General features: G+C 42.8%; 2 protein-coding genes across 2 annotated transcripts; one reads left to right on the top strand and one right to left on the bottom strand.

Annotated features, from left to right (window-relative positions):
• Window positions 1-10441, bottom strand: ccdc3a (coiled-coil domain containing 3a). The gene is made up of 3 exons (XM_069700113.1): window positions 9499-10441; window positions 8928-9105; window positions 1-2163 (listed from the first exon to the last, which is right to left on the bottom strand). The coding sequence occupies exons 1-3, from the start codon at window positions 9903-9905 to the stop codon at window positions 1858-1860; spliced, it is 891 nt and encodes a 296-aa protein (XP_069556214.1). The 5' UTR covers window positions 9906-10441; the 3' UTR covers window positions 1-1857.
• Window positions 10442-13090: 2649 nt separating this feature from the next.
• Window positions 13091-21822, top strand: optn (optineurin). Its single transcript, XM_069700112.1, has 13 exons — window positions 13091-13190; window positions 15265-15389; window positions 15649-15857; window positions 15982-16125; window positions 16234-16418; window positions 16663-16753; window positions 16940-17055; window positions 18214-18363; window positions 18572-18656; window positions 18793-18951; window positions 19149-19291; window positions 19603-19685; window positions 20885-21822. Exons 1-13 carry the CDS (start codon window positions 13138-13140, stop codon window positions 20995-20997), a joined length of 1656 nt encoding a protein of 551 aa, XP_069556213.1. The 5' UTR covers window positions 13091-13137; the 3' UTR covers window positions 20998-21822.
• The last annotated feature ends 753 nt before the right edge of the window (window positions 21823-22575 follow it).

Below are 22575 nucleotides of genomic sequence, written 5' to 3'. Positions count from 1 at the left end.
ATTAGATTTTATGTGCAGAAAAATATCCATATAAAAATCTTCACACACAAGCTGCTGTTTAAAACGTAATTAATAATAAATGAACCTCCGCAAACATCCAAGACTTCTCAGTTACACAAATCTCTGCTCAATATTTCATCTGAAACAGAAGTTGATTAATCACAGCATAATTAAAATTAAACGTCTCGTATCATTGCTCCACTGGGCCTTGATCACACGTTTTTGTTTTTTTCTAAATTCAGTTGTTTGGCTGTTGCAGATTATGGTATGGTCAGAAAAACTGCAAAAACAAAACAACAAATACAGTCAGTACGGGTCTTAATTACTTAAAGCTGCTATGATCAATTATATTAATTGTGGGTCTAATTACAACAGTTTTGTGAAAGGGGTTGCACATAATAATGATCCTGCAGAATATTATAAACGATTGAACAGTTCCTCATCTCTATGAAGCATTTTAGCGTCTTTCATTCTCCTTTCTGGTTTACTCGAATGGTTCTCATCAGCGATGTTGTTTTCAGGAGAAAACTCTGTCATCGTAGCATTTAGCAGCAGAATAGTCCGATTTGTTTTCAAAAGAATGATGAAACACCTCTTTTGACTATTATCAGACTATTGAATTGGCGGTTATGATCGCACATCTGTTGCAAATATTTGAGCTTGGAGGATCTTGCGAAAACTACCAGTGGGTTCAGAAGGCCACTATCAACACCATGACCGTTGGACAGTACCAGCGACAGGCATACCAGACCTTTATTGTCATGGAAACAATAATGAACGTGTGGTTAACATTGTGACACGGTTGGAAAAGAGTTAACTTGCGTACACAAGTTAAAATAAGTCAAAACTGAAATATGTTTTCACAGGGAACATGAACAGCAGTCTCCTCTTCCTCCTCTATTCACTGACTTTGTCACTGACTTCCTCTTTTGCTTCCATCATAATTACTTCAACCACTAGAGGTTGCAATAATTGTAGCCTGAAATGCATCAATGAAAGAAATGGATGATATCAGCCTCCTGAACCAACTAAGAGGTTTAGTAGGTTCCTACAAGTCCATATATTTTGGATGTGGTGATCTGATAACACTCAACTCGGATGGTTCAAAAGGTTGAGATATCCCGATTTCTGGTCTCTGGATCCGACACTTATCATTAGACTTATATGCACTTTAATAGCGTCTTCCGTTACATCATTGCTACCTGGTCGATGCAGACGTCTTCAAACTTCATGACCTCAAATCGGAGGTTTTCTCTTAGAAAAAAAAAACCCCTCCCAAGCTACGATAACAGCAGTGACATCACTGGTGTTGTTTGAATGGGTTTCCTTGTAACTTGCGGAGTGACATGTAAAACTGCTGGCGTGTCACTCGAACAAAATTCTTAGGGAGGATTAACAATTGAACAATCTGCACTTTGCACTCCAATAAGCCGCCGCTGCTGTTACCGCCGCTCACAGCTGTGCTTCGAGTCGACACGGTGAAACACATCCTGTGATCACGACCTGCGAAGAGCACGGAGCGGACGCTGAATCCGGTCGCCCAGTCAGCTGAAGGGAAGCTCCACCTGCAGGAAGAATCATCAGGGAAATACATTTTTGATTCTTATCCAGGAAACGTTTGTTCTTTTGTGAGATGACCGGGAATCACCGTTCCTCAGCGTACTATAGCGATTACGTACACAAAACATAGAGATAGTAGTTTATGTACATGTAAAAACTACGTAGATATTGTTTTAAAAGTACGTTTACTTATGTGTGACATTTGTTTTGTCCCTTGCAAAGAGACCGCCCAGCAGTCTCTCCCTCTCCACGGCCACTCTTCAGTCCAGGCGGATGGCTGTTTGAGGTTGATATGAGTTAAAGCTGCATCCTCTGGCGAATGGCTGCGCCGCCGTAGCGCCCGAGCGGAGGCTCCTCCTGCGTTATGGTGTTGAGGTGATGCCCCGCCCTCCTCTCTGCCGCCTTCAGCTTCTCCTGCAGCTCCTGCGCCTCCTTCTCGGCCTTGCGTGCGGCCTTGCGGGCGTTTCTCAGGGAGCGCTTCACCTTGCGGACGCGCTCCTTCAGCTGCCGGTTCCTCCTCTCCGCCGTGGTCAGGCGCTCCTGCAGCTTCCGGCCTCGCTCCTCCTCCTCGAACAGCGCCGCCTGCACCGAGGAACACAGCAGCTGGAGCCGAGAGGACGGGGAAAGTGGTGCCGTTAGTTAGCATACAGGAGGGGTTGTTTTCTTAACAGGCTAACCAAACTGTTGTAAATCACCGCCAGCTGCCATCTCGTCAGCTGGTGGCGTAATGTGGGAGCACTGGGGATACGATTTTACCAGCAGCCTCGCTGAGAAAAAAAAAATCAAACAAAACACGGGCCTTTTGATCTGCACAGGGAAGTTGTTCCTCTCTTACTCGTGTTGTTTCTCCTCTAACGAACCGAACGTGCTCGGGAAGAGGGAGACGGCGGATTGAAAGTGGAGGTCTTCACCCTCATTATTTACATTCTCCCAGTTCACAAACACGAGCTGCATGCGTGTGTTGGTGTCTGTGTAACATAAAAGCATCACCCCACGGACCTCCTGTCCCTCGTGACAATGCGAGGGTCACGCACTTTGATATTTCTGGGGCCCGGGCGTTCCGTCTTATCGCTGGACCCGAGCCGCCGGGGTGAACAGGGGTGAACAGGGGTGAGCGCTCCCGTAGTCCCGGTGGGGAGTGCGCAAGGGTGTGTTTTGCTTCACTCGGTATATAAAATGTGCTCTGCCAGAAGGAACTCCAAATCCTACAAAGTGACACTGCGTTGGCCGACCGTACAGACGGTATTGTCAGTGTAAAAGCTGTCATGGTGGTCTCAGGCCGTGTCAGCTTTTGTCTTTGAGGGTTTCCTAGTTTTTAGCCGGTCCTGAACAAATATATGGCCGTGTCTTAAGAACTAGTTTTCAGAACCTGTAAGAAAATTTGACACTTTAGGAGACACTGTTAAAACCGGAGGGGAATTTCGTTAGCTTCGCCTCAAGACTGGAAACAGGCTGTTTCTCTCTGAAGTCCACAAGTATGTCACTATAAACATCTCTAAAGCTCACTAATTAACACATCATATCTTTATGTTTTTCTGTAGTCAAACTGCACCTATTTTCATGTATTTATGCTAAAGATGATCCACTGCTAGTTTTGTTTGCTCCATCGTTGATACACACAATTCATTTACCACTTGGGGTAAATCTCTGACTCACAAATGTCTCATGCTACATTCACACTAAGGCGAGCAGAGATTATCGCTATAAAATCAATACATCTAGCAAAATGTTAGTGAATATGAACGCATGAAGCTTTAGTATTTAACAAGTAAAATGTAGGCTACTTGAATTCATGTTTTTAATATTGAATAAACTGTATATTTGTCATTTTAATGTGGTCAGTCCACCCAAATTGTACCTTTGCAGCTACATTTCAGTGAAGAAATAGGTCATGTGAAAACTGCACCAGCGCAATGTAAGAGTGACGGGGAAAATGTTCCCCAGCCATAAAACTAGGATGTTGCGTAATCACTGTATTATACACAAGATTAACAAATTATGTAATTTAGTAACGCTGTGAGCCACATTCACATTTGCTGTGTTGAGCTGGAGGTTGAAACCCAAACGAATGAACCCAAAACTGTCTGCATGGATTTCATCCACTCCGAGAAAATATGTTCTGACATTTTTAGGTGATGTCTTCCTGTTCACGTCAATTAAAGTCATATCCAGATTACATAATGTTCGTCTTTTTTTTCCCCTCCACAGTTTGAACCCTATCTTCAGCTCATAAGAAGCTCTCTGTGGGATACCCCCAACACACACGTGCTCACACTAACACACACCACCTGTCAAAACATCCGGGTGTTACCTGCCCGCTGTTAAACATCATCTGTATAAACAGTATTTAGAGGACATGTAAAGACACACACATGCGCAAAATGTCCTCAAATTCAGTGAACAAAGATCTGAGAGGCACAAAAAGACAGAACATGAAGACAAACCGTCTCCTCTGGCCAAAACTATATTCTAGGAACTGACCAAATGAAGGAGGAGAAATCATAATTTCTTCAAAATCCACTTGAGTGAATTCATTTATCACTTCTTTTTTTTTTTGACATTAACATTGAACTAAGATCACAACAAAAAATGACCACCCAGTGTAGCCATTACCTTCAGCTTTTTGAAGCATTTTAGTATCTTTTAGCTCAATGTTTTGGTTACTTAATTTTTTTTCTGATTCACTCTAAATACCAAACAGACCGAGTTTGCAGCTGGTTGGTGAGGATGACGCAGCACTTAGTAGCTAAAGAACCAGGTGGAAACCAAAAACAGAGCATTCATCAGGGGTCTGGAAGCCAGATAACTGCTAATGTTTCCCTGTGTCTGCTGGATGTGTAGTTTGAAAGTGTTTGCTGACACGTTAGCCATGTTAGCTTCATAAGATGATATGTTAGTGTTGCAAAAAAAACACGTTGCTTCTTGTGGATTCAAACCTTGGTCTCCTTCTGGTGTTTTATCCATCCAACCATCTCCAACCTGACTCCTTACATGGACTTCATCACTTCTTTACTTTGCCATAGGACCTCCGTAACATGAAATTTATCACATGACCTGTGCCATGTGATGTGCATCTACTTTTCACGCCGAGGAGAAGCCAACCGTCACACTAACACGGTATCCTGTCATGGACTGATGGGGGGAATTACACACTTTTGCCTCATATTGGGCAGGATGTATCAGATTTTAAGTACCTTGTTAGTTCTCGTCCTCGACAAGTTGGGTGTTGGAGAAATTCTCGTGTGTAAAGACCTGAGCAACTCTGACAAGGGCCAAATTAATAGACGAATGAGTCAGAGCATCTCAAAAACTGCAAGGCTCCCAGTCAGTATGAGTGCCTACAGATAGCACTCTGAAGAGGGACAAACCATGAACCGAGGGACAGGGTGATGAGGGATTTACTAAAACGAGTCTGATCTGCTTCATCTTGCAACTTATAAGATTTAAAGCGGAGGTCTCCAACCAGTAGAAGCTCAGCTATGAGAATAAATGTGACAGTGTCCGAGAGCTACATGCGTACCTCTCGGAGACTTTCATTTAGTCAAAGTAGGTTGAAGACACCCTGACTTAAAGGATCTGCTGCTGACGTCTTGGTGCCAGATACCTCAGGACACCTTCAGAGGACTCGGCGGATCGGAGCAGCACGTGATAGACCAACAGCATAATGGGAAAGCTCATTTGGTTCATTGGTGTACATTGTTGGTATATGAGATAAAGACATTTTTAATGAGACAAGAATTAGATCATATCTTTGTCTTGTGCTACATTTGATGTTGTGTAAGTGTTTGACGTCAGGAGTAATTTCTGTCACAGTTCCGGCTCCTTCATGCTCGCTGACCAATCAGATGAGGGAAGCATGTGAAAGAAGCCAAGGGGACTTTGTCACAGTGACTTTAATGCCACTGAGGATGTTTTAATACCTTCGACAGTGACACTCCTGGCAATCCACTAATTCATCAACGGTTTGACAAAGAAAGACTGAAGACCGTGTAAATTCAAGGAAGAAAACAGAGACTGTAATCAGGGGAGAAGGAATTTAGAGGTGTTTTTGTGTGTCTGTGACCGACCTGACCCGACTTGATTTCTCTTTCTAACTTTATATAGAAGCTCAGCAGGAGTCCACCGCGACTACCCGAACCCCCCTCACACACACAGACACACATTTAGAATCTTTAGAGCTTCTCCATTGACGTCAAAGAAACAACCCAGGGTTTTCTCCTCTTCCTGCAGAGGTTTTTTTGGGGGGTTTGTGTGTGCAAAGGGAGGCAGAAAGAGAGAGTTAGAGATGAAGAGATAAAAAAAAGAACAAAGGGGAGAGGGCAAGGAAAATAAAGGCGAGAGAAAATGAGAGCCACGGGGAGGCACTTTTCCGCTTGTGCACTTTTCTCCCTAATTTTCTCAAAGACACAAACATAGAGTCTTGCAGTGTATTCATCCCGAGCTTTAGTAAAACAGGCAAACTGTGCTGCTTTCCTTTTACCCCTGTGAGTGTCCACATAAAATGTTAATTTAGTTCGAAAAGTCCTGAAGTTCCTAAAGTCAGAAAACTTGTTAAAAGGTGTTTACATGACAGTTACAACTCAAATATTCCCTCACGGTGGTTATAATCAAATCCTCAATGTGCATATAAACGTGAAAATGATTAAGAAGAACTTGGGAAATTTTGCTCTGTCCTACTGTGACCAAACAAACGATGGATGAAGAAGAACAAATCTGGAACGAAGACACAGGACATCTTCCAACACAAAATATGTCTGTATTTAATGGGCTTAGAGGAGTTTCTGAGCTGGCTCTGGGTGCTACTGATAAGAAGAGACTTCGAACAAAAGCTAATTGAGGGTTTTGGCAGAGAGGTGTAATGGAGGAAGTCTCTTGTCTGTCCTCCTGGTGAGGCATCTGGTTCCCATGAAGCCAAAACCAGAAGCAAACCACCTCCCAGCTCCGACATTAGGGGTTGATTTATGTTTAAACTGTAGCGGTAGGATGTCTTGACACATCAAAGCGAAGACGTAACCAGGGAAACGAATTCCATGGTGAAGTTAGTAATGGGATCTTGTAGGTCTCAGTTGTTCGAGTAAGGAAGGATAGAAAAAGAAGGTCTCTTTCCATTTGGTAATCCTCCATAAATTCCCAAAGCAAAACACCTGTTTTTGTCGTGCCGTGCCCGAAGGCGGCGGCCCCTGCATGTGGGCGCTCGTCATCTGAATGAGCAGCGCCTTTAACCCCTGTTTGACTGACCTCTGACCTCAGAGGTCAAATGCTGTAGGTCACACCTGAGCAGCACCACACCACTACATCTCTACTGAATCATCTCTGTGGTTTTAACTGTGGATAATAATAATTAAAAAAATACCATGAATCTATTTGGGAAACAATTATCTATGACTTCCGCTGTGAACGCTGCAGCTTTGCAAAGGTCAGCCAGGAAGAAGGTGCAACATCCTGCAAAGTTCGATGATGATGCAAAACGTACATTTGGCTTTTCGGAGTAACGATTAACACAAACTGATATGAATATATGGAAATCTGAATTACTATGATTCTAAAAGACAATAAATATTGGAAGTTTGGTCCAAGGTGCAGAAGAAGATTTTAAATATTGTAATAGCGGTACTTGATACAAATCTCAAGTGTTTCTGCGGGGCATGTCCAAGACGATACTCCAAAACAAGTGCAAGTGATTTAGAGATAAATGGAGACAAGAAAGCCTTCAGTTAATATTAGTCCAAGTATCAGGTTAATGGAGACAAGGACGGTTCAAGACAAAACAAAGTCAAGTCTGAAGTCAATTAAGCTGCTGTGTAATTACAATGCATATTTGTGTTTGTGTATATTTTGGTGCAAAGAGACTTCCAACACCTGTACCAAACTGTCTTGGGTCTGTACTCAATCAAACTGCACCAGAATTTATTTGGAATTCAGACCCAAACCCATCTGTTCAAATGAAAAGCACTGAGAGAGCATTTGGACCAGAGTTAGTTTTAATCAAACTAAACCTGCCAAGTCTGAACACACCCTACACCAATCTCATGTCACCTGAGACAAATTAACTCAAAATTTATGAGACTTTTTTTGCCTCCAGTCATGAAGAGACAAGTCAAATCAAATACATCAAGAGAAGTTTCCAAAAAACCTACATGATCTAATTTTATGGCTCAGAAATGTTCATACTGACAAATCTGTCGAATCAGCTCTGTCCTTTCAAAATACAGAACAAAGAGTCAGTTAGCTCCGTCACTAGCCGCCGTGTTGTGTCTTGTCTGAAGTGCGATCTGCTCGACTCCGTCGGAGGAAGTGAGATAATCAATGTCTGGATTGCAGCAGCCAACAGGTTTCAGATTATCTGTGGTCTCAACAGGGCGCGTTGCTTCATACTGATATGGATTGAAGCTGCAGATTGACACTCTTTCAAATTGCTGCCTATCAGAGCAGTAGATCTCTGCTGTTTGATCTTTGACCTCCCGTGTCCTGTCTGCCTGAGGAGTCAGACGGACAAACCTCAACCGATCAGAGATCACTTTGATCTTTGACTGGCTGGGACATGATCACACGGGACCAATAATGTGCCGGGAATCTATAAAGAGTCAAATCAATCTACTGTGTGGGTGTGTGAGTATTTTTTTCTTGCATTTTTTTTTTTACCTCCTTTTGAGGATCAATCAAATGTGTGTGTGTGTGTGTGTGTGTGTGTGTGTGTGTGTGTGTGTGTGTGTGTGTGTGTGTGTGTGTGTGTGTGTGTGTGTGTGTGTGTGTGTAGCTCTGCACAGTGCCAGAGGGTAGTTAGGCTGTGTTTCTACTGATCCTCACCACATTCCTGTCAGAAGAGTCACAACTCAGCTCAGGTTTAGGTGTCCACACACACACACACACACACACACACACACACACACACACACACACACACACACACACACACACACACACACACACACACACAGTTGCTGCATTAGTTGAATCGGCATGTAGCAAAAACTACAACACTTGAACATGACTCCTTAGTCCCTCCACCTCCAGTTCTCTGCTCCCTTCTGTTCCTCTGGACCCTTACTCTCTTATCTCCATGGTAACAAGATGGTGTCAGATTTGTTTACACCTTCTTAAAACACCAAAACAAGTTGACCTGACTGAAGCAGGGGACATTTCAAACCTTATTCTCCTCAGAAGGTAATGGAAGTTTTTGTTTTCAAGGAGGCATCACCACGGCAACCAACCATCCAATCCTGCTGCACGGCCATCCTCGGGAGGGGCGGGGAGGAGGGGGGGGGGACCACAACTCTTGGTTTAGACAATCAAATGGTTTCTCTTCTTCACACTTGACATTTAAACAGACTAAAGATGTGTGTTGTCAAAACAGTTCGCTGCCCTACCCTGCTGTCCTCCTGGGTGTCCCACTCGGGGCTGAACGTGTGGAACGGTTGGCTCCCTTGGGTGCAGTTGGAGAACTGGAAGAGGCTGGAGAACGTGCGTCTGTTCTCGGACGTGTCGGGGAAGATGGCATCTTGGAAGTTGACGCCGTGAGGCAGGATGTTGTAGTTGTCATCCATCCTGCAGGACAACAGGAGAAAACTAAAGCTGGCTGCAGGCTGTGGGTTTGAATCTGCATCTAAACAATAAACATTTGTTCAGGTTGCAACTTGTGTAGTCCTTGGAACTGCATTATACAGTTTATAATCTGTTTTTCAGGTTGATTTTTCATCTGCAAATAGCTTGAGTTAACAAAAAGTATCTCTTGATGGAGGCAGCTCAGTGTGCCAGTCATTCAAAATGGTATTTTTCAGTTTACAACACTGATGATAAATCAGTTTGCTCCAACACAAACAGTCGGAGACTGAAGAGTTATAGGGGTTTAACTTGCTCCTAGATTTATAGAAAAGTGTTAAATCTATGTCAACAATAACACATTATTCCATACTTGTGTGTCCAATCTTTGTACCCCACCTGAGGAAAAAGAAGTAGGAGTAGTTCTCCATCACGGTGTGGGACTGGCAGGACAGGTACCCCAGCCCGGTCAGGTTGAGCCTGGATCCAGTGGGCACCTCCAGCATGCTGCCCCAGGCTTGGTCGCATAGCAGCTCCACCTCCGCCGAGTACAGCAGCCCTTCCTCCGCGCCCTCGTACCCGTAGCCGAACCCGAAGGGCAGTGAGTTGTACAGGCTGCCCGCCCCGACGCCCGGCGGCTCCCGGTGGATCGCCAGGACCCGAGCGTACACGATGATCTCCGCCAGCTCCGCCCGGCAGCCCTCGCTCAGCGGCCGCCACTCGGAGGGCAGCTGGCAGCCGTGCGTAAAAGTGTCCAGGTGTGCAAAAATGCCGAGCGTGGCGAGGAGGAGAGTGGTGGAAAACATCCCGAAGAGACCGAGAACTCCTTTCTGGCAGCTTGTACACCCTGTGGGGGATGCTCTGATGCTTTTTTCCCCCTTTCTTTTTAGTGAGAACTCGCCGTTTTATCTGGTGTAAAAGGCCAGACACCTCAAAGCATCAAAGCTGCCGAAAGTGAACTAAACATGCAAACAAAGTTGCGTCTAAAAAAAAACTGAACTCATGTGATGTTCTCTTCAGGATTTTCGTAAAGTTACCAAAAACACCAAAAACATTCCAAGTGACTTTGCATTACATTCTACCACAGTTTTGGTCCAATAACTAAACGTGCATAATCTCAGACTTTCTAACTTCCTCAGACTTTTGAAGAGATCAAGATCAATGCCCAGAAACTTGCACGACTCCAACCTGTTGCTGTGACCCCTTCCTCTGCTGCACTGGGAACAAGAAGCTGCACAAGAGCGCGCCGGTGCTGCATTCAAGGACTGATGGGCAGCTCAGATATTTTAGGATTCTAAGTGGGCCGGTCGATGTGACCTCAAAAAGGTACCCAGCGTCATAAGGCATCCATAAAATAACAAAAGCCTATTCAGACAAACTTTCAAACACTACTTAAACAAAAACAAAATTTTAACTTCACAAAAGTAATTTCATTTGGGAATCAGAAACACCAAGAATCGATTTCTCCCATGGAGCACCTGAAAGCACTCAACGAAGGGAGAAATCATTGCGGTGGGAGCTTGTTAAGTGCATTAGAGGGTTCCTTCAGGATCTGCTGTGGGTCTGAGACAAGTTTCCAGGGCTGCTTGAGAAGTTTTTGCTCCCAAAATGGGATTGCAGAAGTTTCTGAGCGTCTGCTCCAAGTTACCTTGAATTTTTTGGGGGGTTTCCCTGGGGGTCTTTTAGGTTGTTTAATATCTATGGGGGCTTAAGTGGGCCATTGTTCTACTGGTCTCCCAGGTGCACTCGAGTAGGGATCGTTGAAGTGGTTCTTTGGGGTCCCCAATGGGATGTCAGCGTGTCTAAGCCATTAACAAGATCCTTGACACGGTTTCACAGATTCTGGTCTAAGATCAAAAGTTTTTTTTTGAAGGACTGAGAAGCACTGCAGTGGGAGACCATAAGGGGCCTTGACAGGGTCCCTGGGGTTTCTGAGTGGTTACAGCTAAGTACTTGAGTAGGTCCCAGTTTTTGGCTCTGACTGAAGGGGATTATTAAAATGCTTCAGGACTCCACTTAACTAATGCGGATATATTTCACAATAACCTCACTGTTTGACAAGAGAAGCCGACAGAGGATCATAATAGAAAGGTCTATGAATATGGATGACATCGTTCAGTCCCTCATGTCCTACGTGCAGCTCTAATCTCTTAATGGATCATGGTTTAAAACACAGTATATTTAGATTGAACAACATCGCCATCTAGTGGACCACGACCTGAATTGTACTGTGTTTTCATTTTATGTAACAAATGACCAGAACAGAAAAATTCCTTTAATGCATTATATTTACTTTCATGGGTTGCTATGAAAACTAAACCAGAGCACAAACTGATAGGTCTACTGCATCCCTTTATAGTCTAGCATAGTAACAGTAATGTGATTTTATTCAACAAGATTCCCAGAAATTTTTATCAAGATGAATTTTTTTTTTTTTTTCCGTGTCGTACTTCAAACATAGCTGTCCGTCCAGTTAGGGAATCTCCAGCCATTACTTCCAGGTTTGCAAGAGCAAAGTGACTGCTGCAGGGAATTCCCGCTGTCAGCTGACATCTGACCCCGCCCCTCCCAGCTGTCAGGCTCCCACCGATGCATATAACATGCTGTCGGACCGGTGCAACCACCGGCGCAGCTGCTGGTTTCACTCGGATCTGTTCGCTGCTCGGTGACGTCACTTTGAGGAAATGAAAACCCCTGAAATCCACATTAGTCACTGCTGCGTAAAGCTAGAAAATAGGGCAAATTGGCCTTCAAAATAAAAGCTTAACTTTCTTTTTCTAAAAAAAATATTTCAGTTATAATGCTCAGCCGGCAATCATTTTTTATTTTTATTTTTTTAATTTTTTACCAATTAATTATTAATGTGTGTTGTATAGGACAGTAGTAGGAAATATTGGCTCGAAACATAATGATTTTTGCAAATCTTTATAGACAATGCCTTATCACTTGATTTGATTATAATGTAACTACAGGCTACATATCATGGAGGTTAATGATTGTGGCATCTTGATGTACATTAGCCTAATGTAGTCCTGATTTTATTTAATAGGCACTTTTCCTTTGATAATGGATAAAGAGGTAAATAAAGATGTAAATTCAACACTGAATCTTTCTTTGGTGTGTTTCTGTTACTTATATCAACTTTGATTACCGTGATGACTGTTTTGTTTGTGTCTTTGTTTTTGTTTTACCTTGTGGGTGAGTGAAGTGAATTCACTATCCACCCAGCTAATGTACAGATATACGTCAAATAAAATTGCCACAGAGAGATACCTTAGAATACTTTATAATGAACCAAAATCACTTTGGTAGTTCTCCCTGTTTCTTTGTATTCAATTCAATTCAATTTTATTTATATAGCGCCAAATCACAACACAGGTTATTTCCTCATTAGTGACATGTTTTATATTACATACAGGATTATCTTAGCATGCACTGAAGGATATACAGTCCATTATATCTGGGGTTCATGGGCAAGGCTTTAATAAATAATTAAGATAATAACAAACAAAACATAGAATAGTATGTTGGTTTTTAAAGAGAAAATAAAAATAAAAACTTGTCTCCTCTAAAACACTCCTCAATTTCTATTTTAAAACGTAATGATAACTGTTACTCAAGGTAGTAGTTTTGTATATAATATATATTGTACTGTATATACTGTGCATTTTGTATTTTATATTTTATATTTATATTTAATATTTTTTACTGCTATTTTACTGCTATTTTATTGCTTTTCTATTATTCTTATTGCTTCTGTATGCTGCTGTAGCGAAAAAAATTTCCCCCTAAAGTAACTACCTAACCTAACCTAACCTAACCTAACCTAACCTAACCTAACCTAACCTAACCTAACCTAACCTAACCTAGTACTTCATTATCCAAATAGTAGTGATTCCGTAATAGTGATTTTATTTTGAAACCGTTGACCGGAAACTCCTCGTTTTTTCACGAACGTTAACCGGATGCTGCTCCAAACCAGCAGCAGCAACGGCACAAGGTTGATCGACACCTTTTGCCACCTTCCCGTGTCTTTTTATGTTTTCGGAGCGAGTAGTCGGAACCTGCGTCGTCCCGGAGGTAAACAGCAGGTGAGTTAAAGCCCTTTAAACTTGTTTAACGTTGGATGTGACGCAGTTGTGTTCAGGTTGAACCATATCCGCGTTTCTCTGGGAACTTTTCATTGTTTACGAAGTCTTACGCCGGATAGGCCCACCAGAGGAAAGCGAAAATACAATAACACCAACGGAGACCTTCAATACGTATTTCTGGAACATATTCATCACCGCACAAGAGTCACGCAGGGTCATATTACTCGGAAGATTTTTAATGTAGCACCACATTACGCACCACTGGTGCGTTATAAAGTGGCTTCCACATGACCCCCCCCTCCTCCCCCCGGTTCGTTAAACAGCTTTTAATGTGTTATTAGGTGTTTACTTGAGGCGGGTATCCAGTAGCTTCTTGTGTGTGAGAGTAGAAGTGAACCACAGTGCGAGTACTGTCCTCTGTTATTGCATTATAATGTAATTATGTGGAGAGCTGCTGATCGTATAATTCCGCCCTGCTTGCGCGCTGAAGCGCTACGTCACGCCATGACGTCACCGCGGAGCCGCTGTTTATTTACACACTTTAACGACGGAGGGGTCGACGTCCATATCGGGTGGTGGTGTTAAAAATCTTACATTAAAACAAGACAAAAATAATGAAACCTTTTCTTGGTCACTGAAAGTAAACATTTGACATGGCGTTGGCGATATTCGCCACTGCTCACTTTCTATAAAGATGAACTGCTCGTACATTATTTATTATTATACATTAACTCACTGGACATGCAGGATATATTATGAATTGGGAGAAAAAAAATACTGAAATCGGATGATTATTTTTGTTTGCAGATTGTGCAGCGTTGAAGCGCGAATGTGTAGAAGTTTGTTTCCTTTAGCACCCTCTAGTGTTCGTTACAAGCATCTGTGCATGTCGTTACCATTTGGCTCATCTTTGCCCTGGAGGTAAGAGGTACCAGCATTTTGGTAACTGTCTGATTTTCCATAATGGGACTGTGTGAACTACAGTTTGCTACCGAGCCGACAACAAGCACAGCCGCACACAGCAGACCAAGTTTAAGTCTTCCACACATGACCAGCGTCCAGGCGGTTATAAACTAACAGCTTCCTAACAAGTATCCGAAAACTATTGCAAAGTAAAATATAGCTTCTCCTTCCAGAAGCGGTACAAGGTAGCTGCACATCGCTCTTCATACTATTCAAAACCTTTGTTTTTTTGTTTTTCCTGGCAGATTTATTTTCGTCTTTCTTTTCTTCAGCCTTCGTAATTGATTTGGCGTATTTTATTGTGTAAACTAGGAGAGCAGGAGTTGTGAACTTCCCCTACTCTGTTTTGGTTTTTACTCGCTCAAATTCTGCCCTTGAACGTGCAAAGAACACCGTTCTCTCTCCTGATTGGATAAAATGGGAATTATTTTATTTTTTAATTCGTTGCAGAGCAGAAGGACTGGAGGAGCCGACTGACCAAACGCACACAAGTTAACACAAGTTACAGCATTTATCAGCCAGAAACTGTCAAAAGGGAATTATAGTTGTATTTTAGAATTTCCCATTGTCCTTGAACTAATTGTGCACCTAACTCTTCAATTTACACCTAAAATACCATTATTTCATTAGTATCACAGCAAAAATTATATATTGGTAACACTTATAGGGACTTGAAAACATTTTCTTCTTTTTAGAATATTTGTAAAGAAAATGATCAGATAAATAAAACTATAAAATTTTTCTTTTATAATATTATAACTGTTATACTGCACAAAAAGACGGTTTTGAGTTCTCCCTACTTTTAGCTGTGATTGTGCTGTTTCCATGGAGATGAAAGACTTACTGCTCCGGTGAAACGTGAGCCCACAATGAGTAAAAATGTGACGGGAGCAAATCTGCTAGTGGTTCAAAGTGTTTAAAAATCACTTATAGCACCTTTATTTGTTGTCAGCAATATTGTATTAATATGTCAAATGTGATGCAGATGGGTGCATTTTACTTTGAAATATATTTCGAAACTTTAAAGATGATGTATAATTGTTAACACGCAACTTACTTCCTGCCTTTTGAAAAGGAATTTCTGTTCACAAAATGCGGAAATGTCTTTCAGCATCATGGCGTCTGGAGGCCCCGTGATGAACGGCGACATCTCTTGCTCTCCCAGCCAGTCCGGCACGCTAGAGGAAACCCTGCAGCAGATGAACATCCTCATTCAGGAGAACAGAGACCTGAAAGGTGAGAGGAGGTGTCTGGTGGACTGTCAGGGTTAAAGAAGAGAGCTGTCCATGTGGGATGTCAATTTGTCGCAGCATTCAGCAACTAAAGACTCTTATCAGGTCGTGCCTCGGATCAAAGTTTTATGGACTTTGTGTTCCTCTGGGCACGAGTCATGACAGACCGGCAGCAGGATGGCTATTAAAAGGGTTATAATTCAAATCAGTTGGCTTGTGTCATGTTAATTTATTCAAATCCGCTGTCCGGTCCTCTCTCCCAGAGGCCCTGCGTCAGACCAACCTGACCATGAAGGAGCGTTTCGAGGGCCTGTCTGCGTGGCGGGAGAAACAGCGGCAAGAGCGGGACTTCCTGGAGAGCCGGCTGGAGGAGGCCCGAGACCGCATGGAGACGCTGTCCCTCCAAAACCAGAAGATGAGCAAGAAGCTGGAGGGGGCCGGGAGGGCCGGAGGAGCACCGGGAGGACTGCAGGTGAGGGGGTCACCCGACCAGATTTTTTTCTACCTCAATGTCCATTAAGTTGTACTGGATTTATGCTTCTGTTTTTTGCACGTGTGATATGTAATGTCATGTGCATGGGGCATCATCCAATCAGAGCGCAGAGCTGGAGGCCCTGCGTGCCCAGGTTGCTCGCCTGCAAGCAGAGAAGAACGACCTGGTGGCTTTGAACTCTGAGCTGCAGCTCAGGGCGGAGCAGGACTCCCAAGACGACTCCTTCGTCGAGATCATCAAGGTGTCGGTGAGGACTTTCATAAATAGCACGGAAAGAAATCACAGCAATATCCATATATTCTCTAAGCTAGAATTTGATCGTGCACGGGATCTAACGTTGTGTTTTTCCTCTCAGGACGGAGGCGTCGACGGTGTGAACGAGGCGTGCGGCACCGAGCGCAGCCGCCGTCTGGACCTGAGCATGACGGCGTCCCGGCTGGACAACGAGGAGGTAACGGTCAGCCAGCTGCTGCAGTCGCTGAGGAACGAGACGCAGAAAGGCGAGAGGCTGCAGGCCGAGCTGCAGGCCGGTGCTGCCAGGTACGAAACAGACACGTAAAGGAACAGTTCACCTCTAAATGATGTGTTCTCACCTAGTTAAAGTCAGGCTGTTAGTTTTTTTTGGTGCTTTTTCTTGAATTGATTTTAGATTAAAGAAACGTATGCCATATTTCAGTACATTCAGTAATCCCATTGCTGTCTTTGTTTTTCTTTTTTTTTTTTTTTTTTTTTTTAATTTTGGTTGTATTTATCTTACATTTCTCTATTTTTCTCTATATAACAGAATTAGAGAGCTGGAAGAAAACAAGTGTATTATAGATGAATCGACACAGACAGCCCAGACAGAGACTCCAGAGGATTCTGGGAAGGAGAAGGTATTTTTTACAGTTTCAGTTGTAGCATTTGTAGTACTAATAAGGACTGCATCCGGACATGTAGCTGCATAACGAAGTCTCATTGCTGTCTGCTGTCTGTGTAGTTTACAGGAAAGGAATCTGTGTACAGTTTCCCTCCTTGTGTTTTGTTTGGAACGTTTGTGTGACATTATGCAAATATTTCAGGCGGCGTCTGAAGTGGAGAATCTCAAGTCTCAGATGATGATGCTCTTCAAAGAGCTGCAGCAGGCCCAGAGCAAGCTGGATGAAGCAGAGGGCATGAAGAGGAACCTGCAGGACAGGTTAGGCTGACACACAGGGACACAGTGACAGGTCTCAACACGCAGAGAAACTGAAAAAAACAAACAATCCATAGCAATCTGTCATCTGCACCAATAACACTCTTAACTGTTCTAAATCTGCACCTTATTGAAACTAGAATCACCGTCCCGCAGCAACATACTGTCAAATTGCAGTTTACCTCCATATCTGTCCAGACTCGTATACTATATCTCATGAAGACTCTGAAGGAATTTGGCAAATAAAACTGATTCTGATAGAAGACAAAGTTGGATCCACGATAGTACAGTAGTAGGACAATGTTTATAAATATGGATGTTACGGCAAAGGAGCTATAAATTCTAAAACTTGGATGCTTCACACACAGAAGATCTATACAATCACAAAAGTCTCAAGGTGGACACCCAAGATTAGTGTCACCAATTTAGTATCTGAACAAATGTGAAATATGGTCACAATCTCTCCTTCCGTTCCTCGGTTATGATGTTCAATAATGGCCAGAAAAGTGTTTTTGTTGAACACTTTAATGTCACAGTGAAGTTGAGCTTTGACCTTTTGAATATAAAATGTCATCACTTCATCATTTTAGACGTTTGTATGAAATTTTGTGAAAAGTCTTGAATTATGGCCACAAACATGTCACAAACAGTAACCTTTGACCTCCAAAATCTAATCAGTTCATCCTGATCCTGATTGAACGTTTGTGCCACAATAGGAGGCAAGACGTGAGGTCACAGTCACCTTGATCTGTGACCTCTGACCCCCGAAATCCAATCAGTTTATCCCCAATTCCAAGTGAATGTTTTCACCAAGTTTTAAAAATGCCCTTAAAGTTCCTGAGATATTGAGTTCATGAGAATGGAGCAGACTGATGGGACAGAAGTTATAGTGACCTTTGACCTCCAAAATCGTTCTAGTCCAAGTGAATGTTTGCACCAAATTTGAAAAAAATTCCCTCAGGTGTTCTTCACATATTGTGTTCACATAAACAAAACGGACGAACACCAAAACAAACTGCCTGAGGCAGTTTGGAGGTACTTTGCGCATAAAGGCGCAAAGTACCACAGAAAAACACACCAAATATTCCCTGCTTTTATCTGATGTAAGAACCCTGCATCATTTTAATCTGCTAACGTATCGTGTTTTTTTGTTCTGTCCAGATGTCGGGAGGTGGAGCAGGACGTGGCGACTATGAAGGCTCAGCTGCTCGACCGACAGACCGTTCAGACGGAGAACGACCGGCTGAAGCTGCAGCTGGGCAGCATGCAGTCCCAGAGCCTGATCGAGCAGAGGAAGGCTGGCGAGGAAAGGTCAGGAGACACGGACGCAAGAGACATGAGCTGGACTTGTGTCAAATCACTGTACACTGTTAACAGCTTCCATGTAGAGCAGACAAGAACAGTTGATGAGAAAAACTCCTGGACACTCAGAGAGCACCTCCCAGCAGTGATGAGCACAAAGTATATTTGGACATATAAAGTACACACATGAGTAACCCCCCTCCCTCCATCCCGACAGGAGCAACCTGGCCCAGCTGAAGGATGCCTACACCAAGCTGTTTGAAGACTACAATGAGCTGAAGGAGGAGAAGAAGAAGAAAGAGGTAACTTTATGTAGTGTCAGTATTTTGTTTTTAGTTTTGGCAACGGGTCACACTGACAGGCAGCAAACTACTGCAGTTAGAAAACAAAACCAGAAATGAGAGATGGAGGTGTTTGATGTTTCGTCTCCTCCTGCAGTCTCAGCTGGTGGAGAAGGAGTTGGTGGATGAGCTGCAGCAGCGGCTGACCGCGGCTGAAGAAGCTCTGGCTGCTAAACAGAACAAGATCGACGGCATGAAGCAGGAGATGTTCCAGAAGGAGAAGGACCTGGAGACCATATCTGTGTTCCAGGCTCAGGTGAGTTTTAGATGTAATCCAGATTATAGTCACACACTTTAATTTAAGTAACAGTATTTCAGGACGTGTATTTTTACAGTGTGGTATTTGTAGTTTTACTGCAGTAAAGTTTACCTCAGCATCCAGCATTGGAGCCGCAGTATCAGAAGTCCACGTCACAACATGGTTTCATGGATGTTTTTCTGTACTCCCTGCAGGCGGAGGTCTACTCCTCCGACTTCTACGCAGAGCGAGCGGCGAGGGAGAAGCTCCATGAAGAGAGGGAGCGTCTGGCTGCTCAGCTGGAGTACGTGAAGAAGCAGAACAGCCTGATGCAGGAGGAGTTGGACTCACTGGGCCGGTATGCAGTCCAACAGGAGACAATACTTACTCTGTTCAGCTGGTCCGAACTAAAGGAAACAAATTCTACACTGCTGACTAGTTGTAGTCTGGTTCCTTTTCACACTGCCTTGTTATTCTGCATCGTCGTGACCTTTAGTGGCAGCTTTTCTGACTTTGGTGATCCTTACTGCCACAAATAATCTGCGTCAGACGGCAATGAATGTCATTAGTAACACACTGAAAAAAACCTTCCGCACCTGAAGTGACACTTTGGTTTATCCTGACTTTGTTAATCTGAAATTCTTCATCAGTCGCTGTCTTTCTCCACAGACGCACACTGAACGAGATGCAGAAGAGACACATGCCACCCGGAGGAAATCCACATGGAGCCAGCGCGTCTCTGGTTGGAAGAGGTATAGTTTGGTTTTGCTGCCCTGAGTTTATCCTTATAGGCAGACCTTCGTCCCAGGCTGTGTCCCATGTTTGTTACCGGATTGAAAAGCTGTCAGTTTAGATCTGTAGACTTTTGTTTTTGGTCATTAGTTATACCACAAAATGCTGTGAACACAACATCAATATATCATCACCTTATAAAGTGGATATGGACAAAAGGAAACGTTTTTAGTTCTATGAGCTGTGTCTTTAACAGATTCTGAATTGAAATTGAATTATTTACACATTCAGCAGACACAGAGGTACTTAAACACACCAGATTAGTCTCTATGTAGTTCACAGTAGACATTGGTGAGACATTCCTGCCCTGGACAAATGAAAGCGTACCAACTATCCTTTAGGAACAGAGCATGAACACCAGAGACTTCTTCCAGCTGAGCCGGGTAACTTCAGAGTTCTATGCTGACGTGAATGGGAATAAAATATTTCAATCATGCAGCTCACTTTACAAATGTTATCGCACCAAATGGATCAAATTCTGACAGTGAAACAAGCCATTTCGTCCATCCATTGTTTTACTACCAGTAATGACTGTCACTTGCAGAAGGGGGAGACAAAACTGCCACACTGCAGGTTTAAACAACAATTTGGAGTTTTGATTCTGGCCATTTAAAAGAAAAATTATAAGTACAATACTCACTCTCCTTTTTGCTATTATTTAGATTTCCAGCATCTCCTGAGAAATGAGAAGTCTATTTATCACCTTAATGCTACAGTTTGTTCACCAGGTACTTGGTGAGTGTCTGTGTGGCTTTTTGTGGAGGGCAGGAAGAACTCGGTGGGTTAATCAGAGCTTCTTTTTTTTTTTGTGAAAAGAAAGTTAACGAGAGAACCAAGTGAAACAAAACAGTAAAGCTGCAGGCTGTGAAAACAAAACGATGAGATCAAAGACACTAAAAAGGTCCACAGAGCTGAGAGGAAGAGCAGTGTGCTGATAACTCTGTGGATTTGTCACTGAGTGAGAGATGTTTAGATTACACATATTTATTTGACACATTAAAAATATAGACGGGTACAGCTTGAACTATACAAACTAACCTAAAACACGTGATTGGTAGAACTTGTGATGTAAAACAGTCGTGGAGGAAGTGCGGCCGAAAGGCTCGGCAGGGTGTCACCGCAACAGGTCGGAGTTGTGATCGGTGTCTCTCACTCTCAGGTACCGACTGGCAGCACCAGGGGAACATTCCTGAACACGCCTGTCCCAAGTGCAACGAGATCCTGCCAGACCTGGACTCGCTGCAGATCCACATCATGGACTGCATCAACTAGACCTCCCTCATCATTAGCATTCAAAACAGCAGCGGCTGCCATAGCACCTTAATCTGCGTCTGTCTCTGCTTTGACCTGTACCTCTTCAGTCTGTGACGTCACTCCACAGATCCCACACCACTCCAGACATATATCCGTTCAAGGATGGGAACACGTTGGAAGAATATGCGTAGAAGGATTTCATAGTCTGGAGATGCATGTGAAACGAGTATGTCGGCTTGAAAATGTCTCTAAACCATTTGGGACAAATATTACAGGACACATCCTCTTGTAGGTTTTGTGCCGTTGCCACCTGGCGCGTCGTCTCTTTGTTGCTGTGACGACTGAAAAGAAGCTGAAGACGAAACTTTTCAGTGCAAAACCAGTCTGAAACAGCACAAATCTTCTCATAGGATTTCAGTTTGGCGTTGTCTTCCCGTCATGTGCACATTTAATTAATCAAACCAAAGTTTAGCCTTTCCACGTTGCATTTGTTTACCAAGTATTAGGTTGCTGAAGGCTTTTTACAAAATATTTTCTGAAGGTTTCTTTCTCAAATTAAAACTGAATTCATTCTATATTTTTCCTCAGTAAGGATATTTTAGTTCTTAATTATTTTTTTGGTGTTGGCGCATAAGCATCACGCACCATGTAGGCACTTTAATATGGAGATATATATTTTATTTGTAATGCATATGATACCTGGTAATGAGAACGTATTATATTTAACTTGTAAATCACTGTAGTGCTGGAAGCTCGATGTAGACTCTGTACTCTGTAGATTACAAGGGCCTTCTTATTTTAATGTTGAAATTCTGTGAAAGTAAATAAAGTTATTTACAGATTTGTCTGCTTCTTGTCATACTGTGATACATCACAGTAATCAAAATAATAAATATTGGTTAAATACCTGTATGTTACGACATACAGGTATTTAACCAATATTTATTATTTTGATTAGAAAATTGACAGCATAATGAAAGGCTTTAAACCGCATGGTTAATGTATTCCTTTGTACTGTTTGGGGTGTATTTTAATAACCATTTCCCTTTAAGAAGATGTCTCTTTAAATGTGCTCAGCCCTCCATATTCCTCATATTTTGGGTAATATATTGAAGATAGGAGGAATTCTGACCAAAAAAAATTGAAGTCAAAAAGAGAAAACACAAAAGCCACAAATATTTACTTATTTTTGAGAGAATCTATGTCCTTTTCTGCCTGTGCACTGATTCCAAAAAGAAGAAGAAGAAGAAGCAAAGTCGCCCTGATTCATGAGAATAATCTTCTAATATAATAATAACCCAAGATGTTGCCTTGCTTGTTTTTGGACTACTGGCGCACAGCCATCAAATATAAATGATTATATTTGTATAAAGCATAGACTGTATTTAGGTTTAAAGGCTGTAACAGTGCAGTTGCAGATGTAGTTGAGGTTTGTGGAAAGTGATGCGCACACAGCCCCTGCAGAGGAAGGTTTACCTCGGAGGCAAACATCATTGCAAAGACTTTTAGGTGTCAAGTCTTTCAAAGCACACCTTTTGGGCTCCTGTGTTGCCCGTGGACAAATACAACAGAATTAATAGCAGCAGCAGTTTTGTG

The sequence above is a fragment of the Brachyistius frenatus genome, unplaced genomic scaffold, assembly GCF_029030835.1.
Source record: "Brachyistius frenatus isolate BFR_SWC_R1_liver_20210118 unplaced genomic scaffold, ASM2903083v1 Contig_32, whole genome shotgun sequence".
NCBI classification, from domain to species: domain Eukaryota; kingdom Metazoa; phylum Chordata; class Actinopteri; family Embiotocidae; genus Brachyistius; species Brachyistius frenatus.
This window is presented reverse-complemented; position numbering and strand designations above follow the sequence as displayed.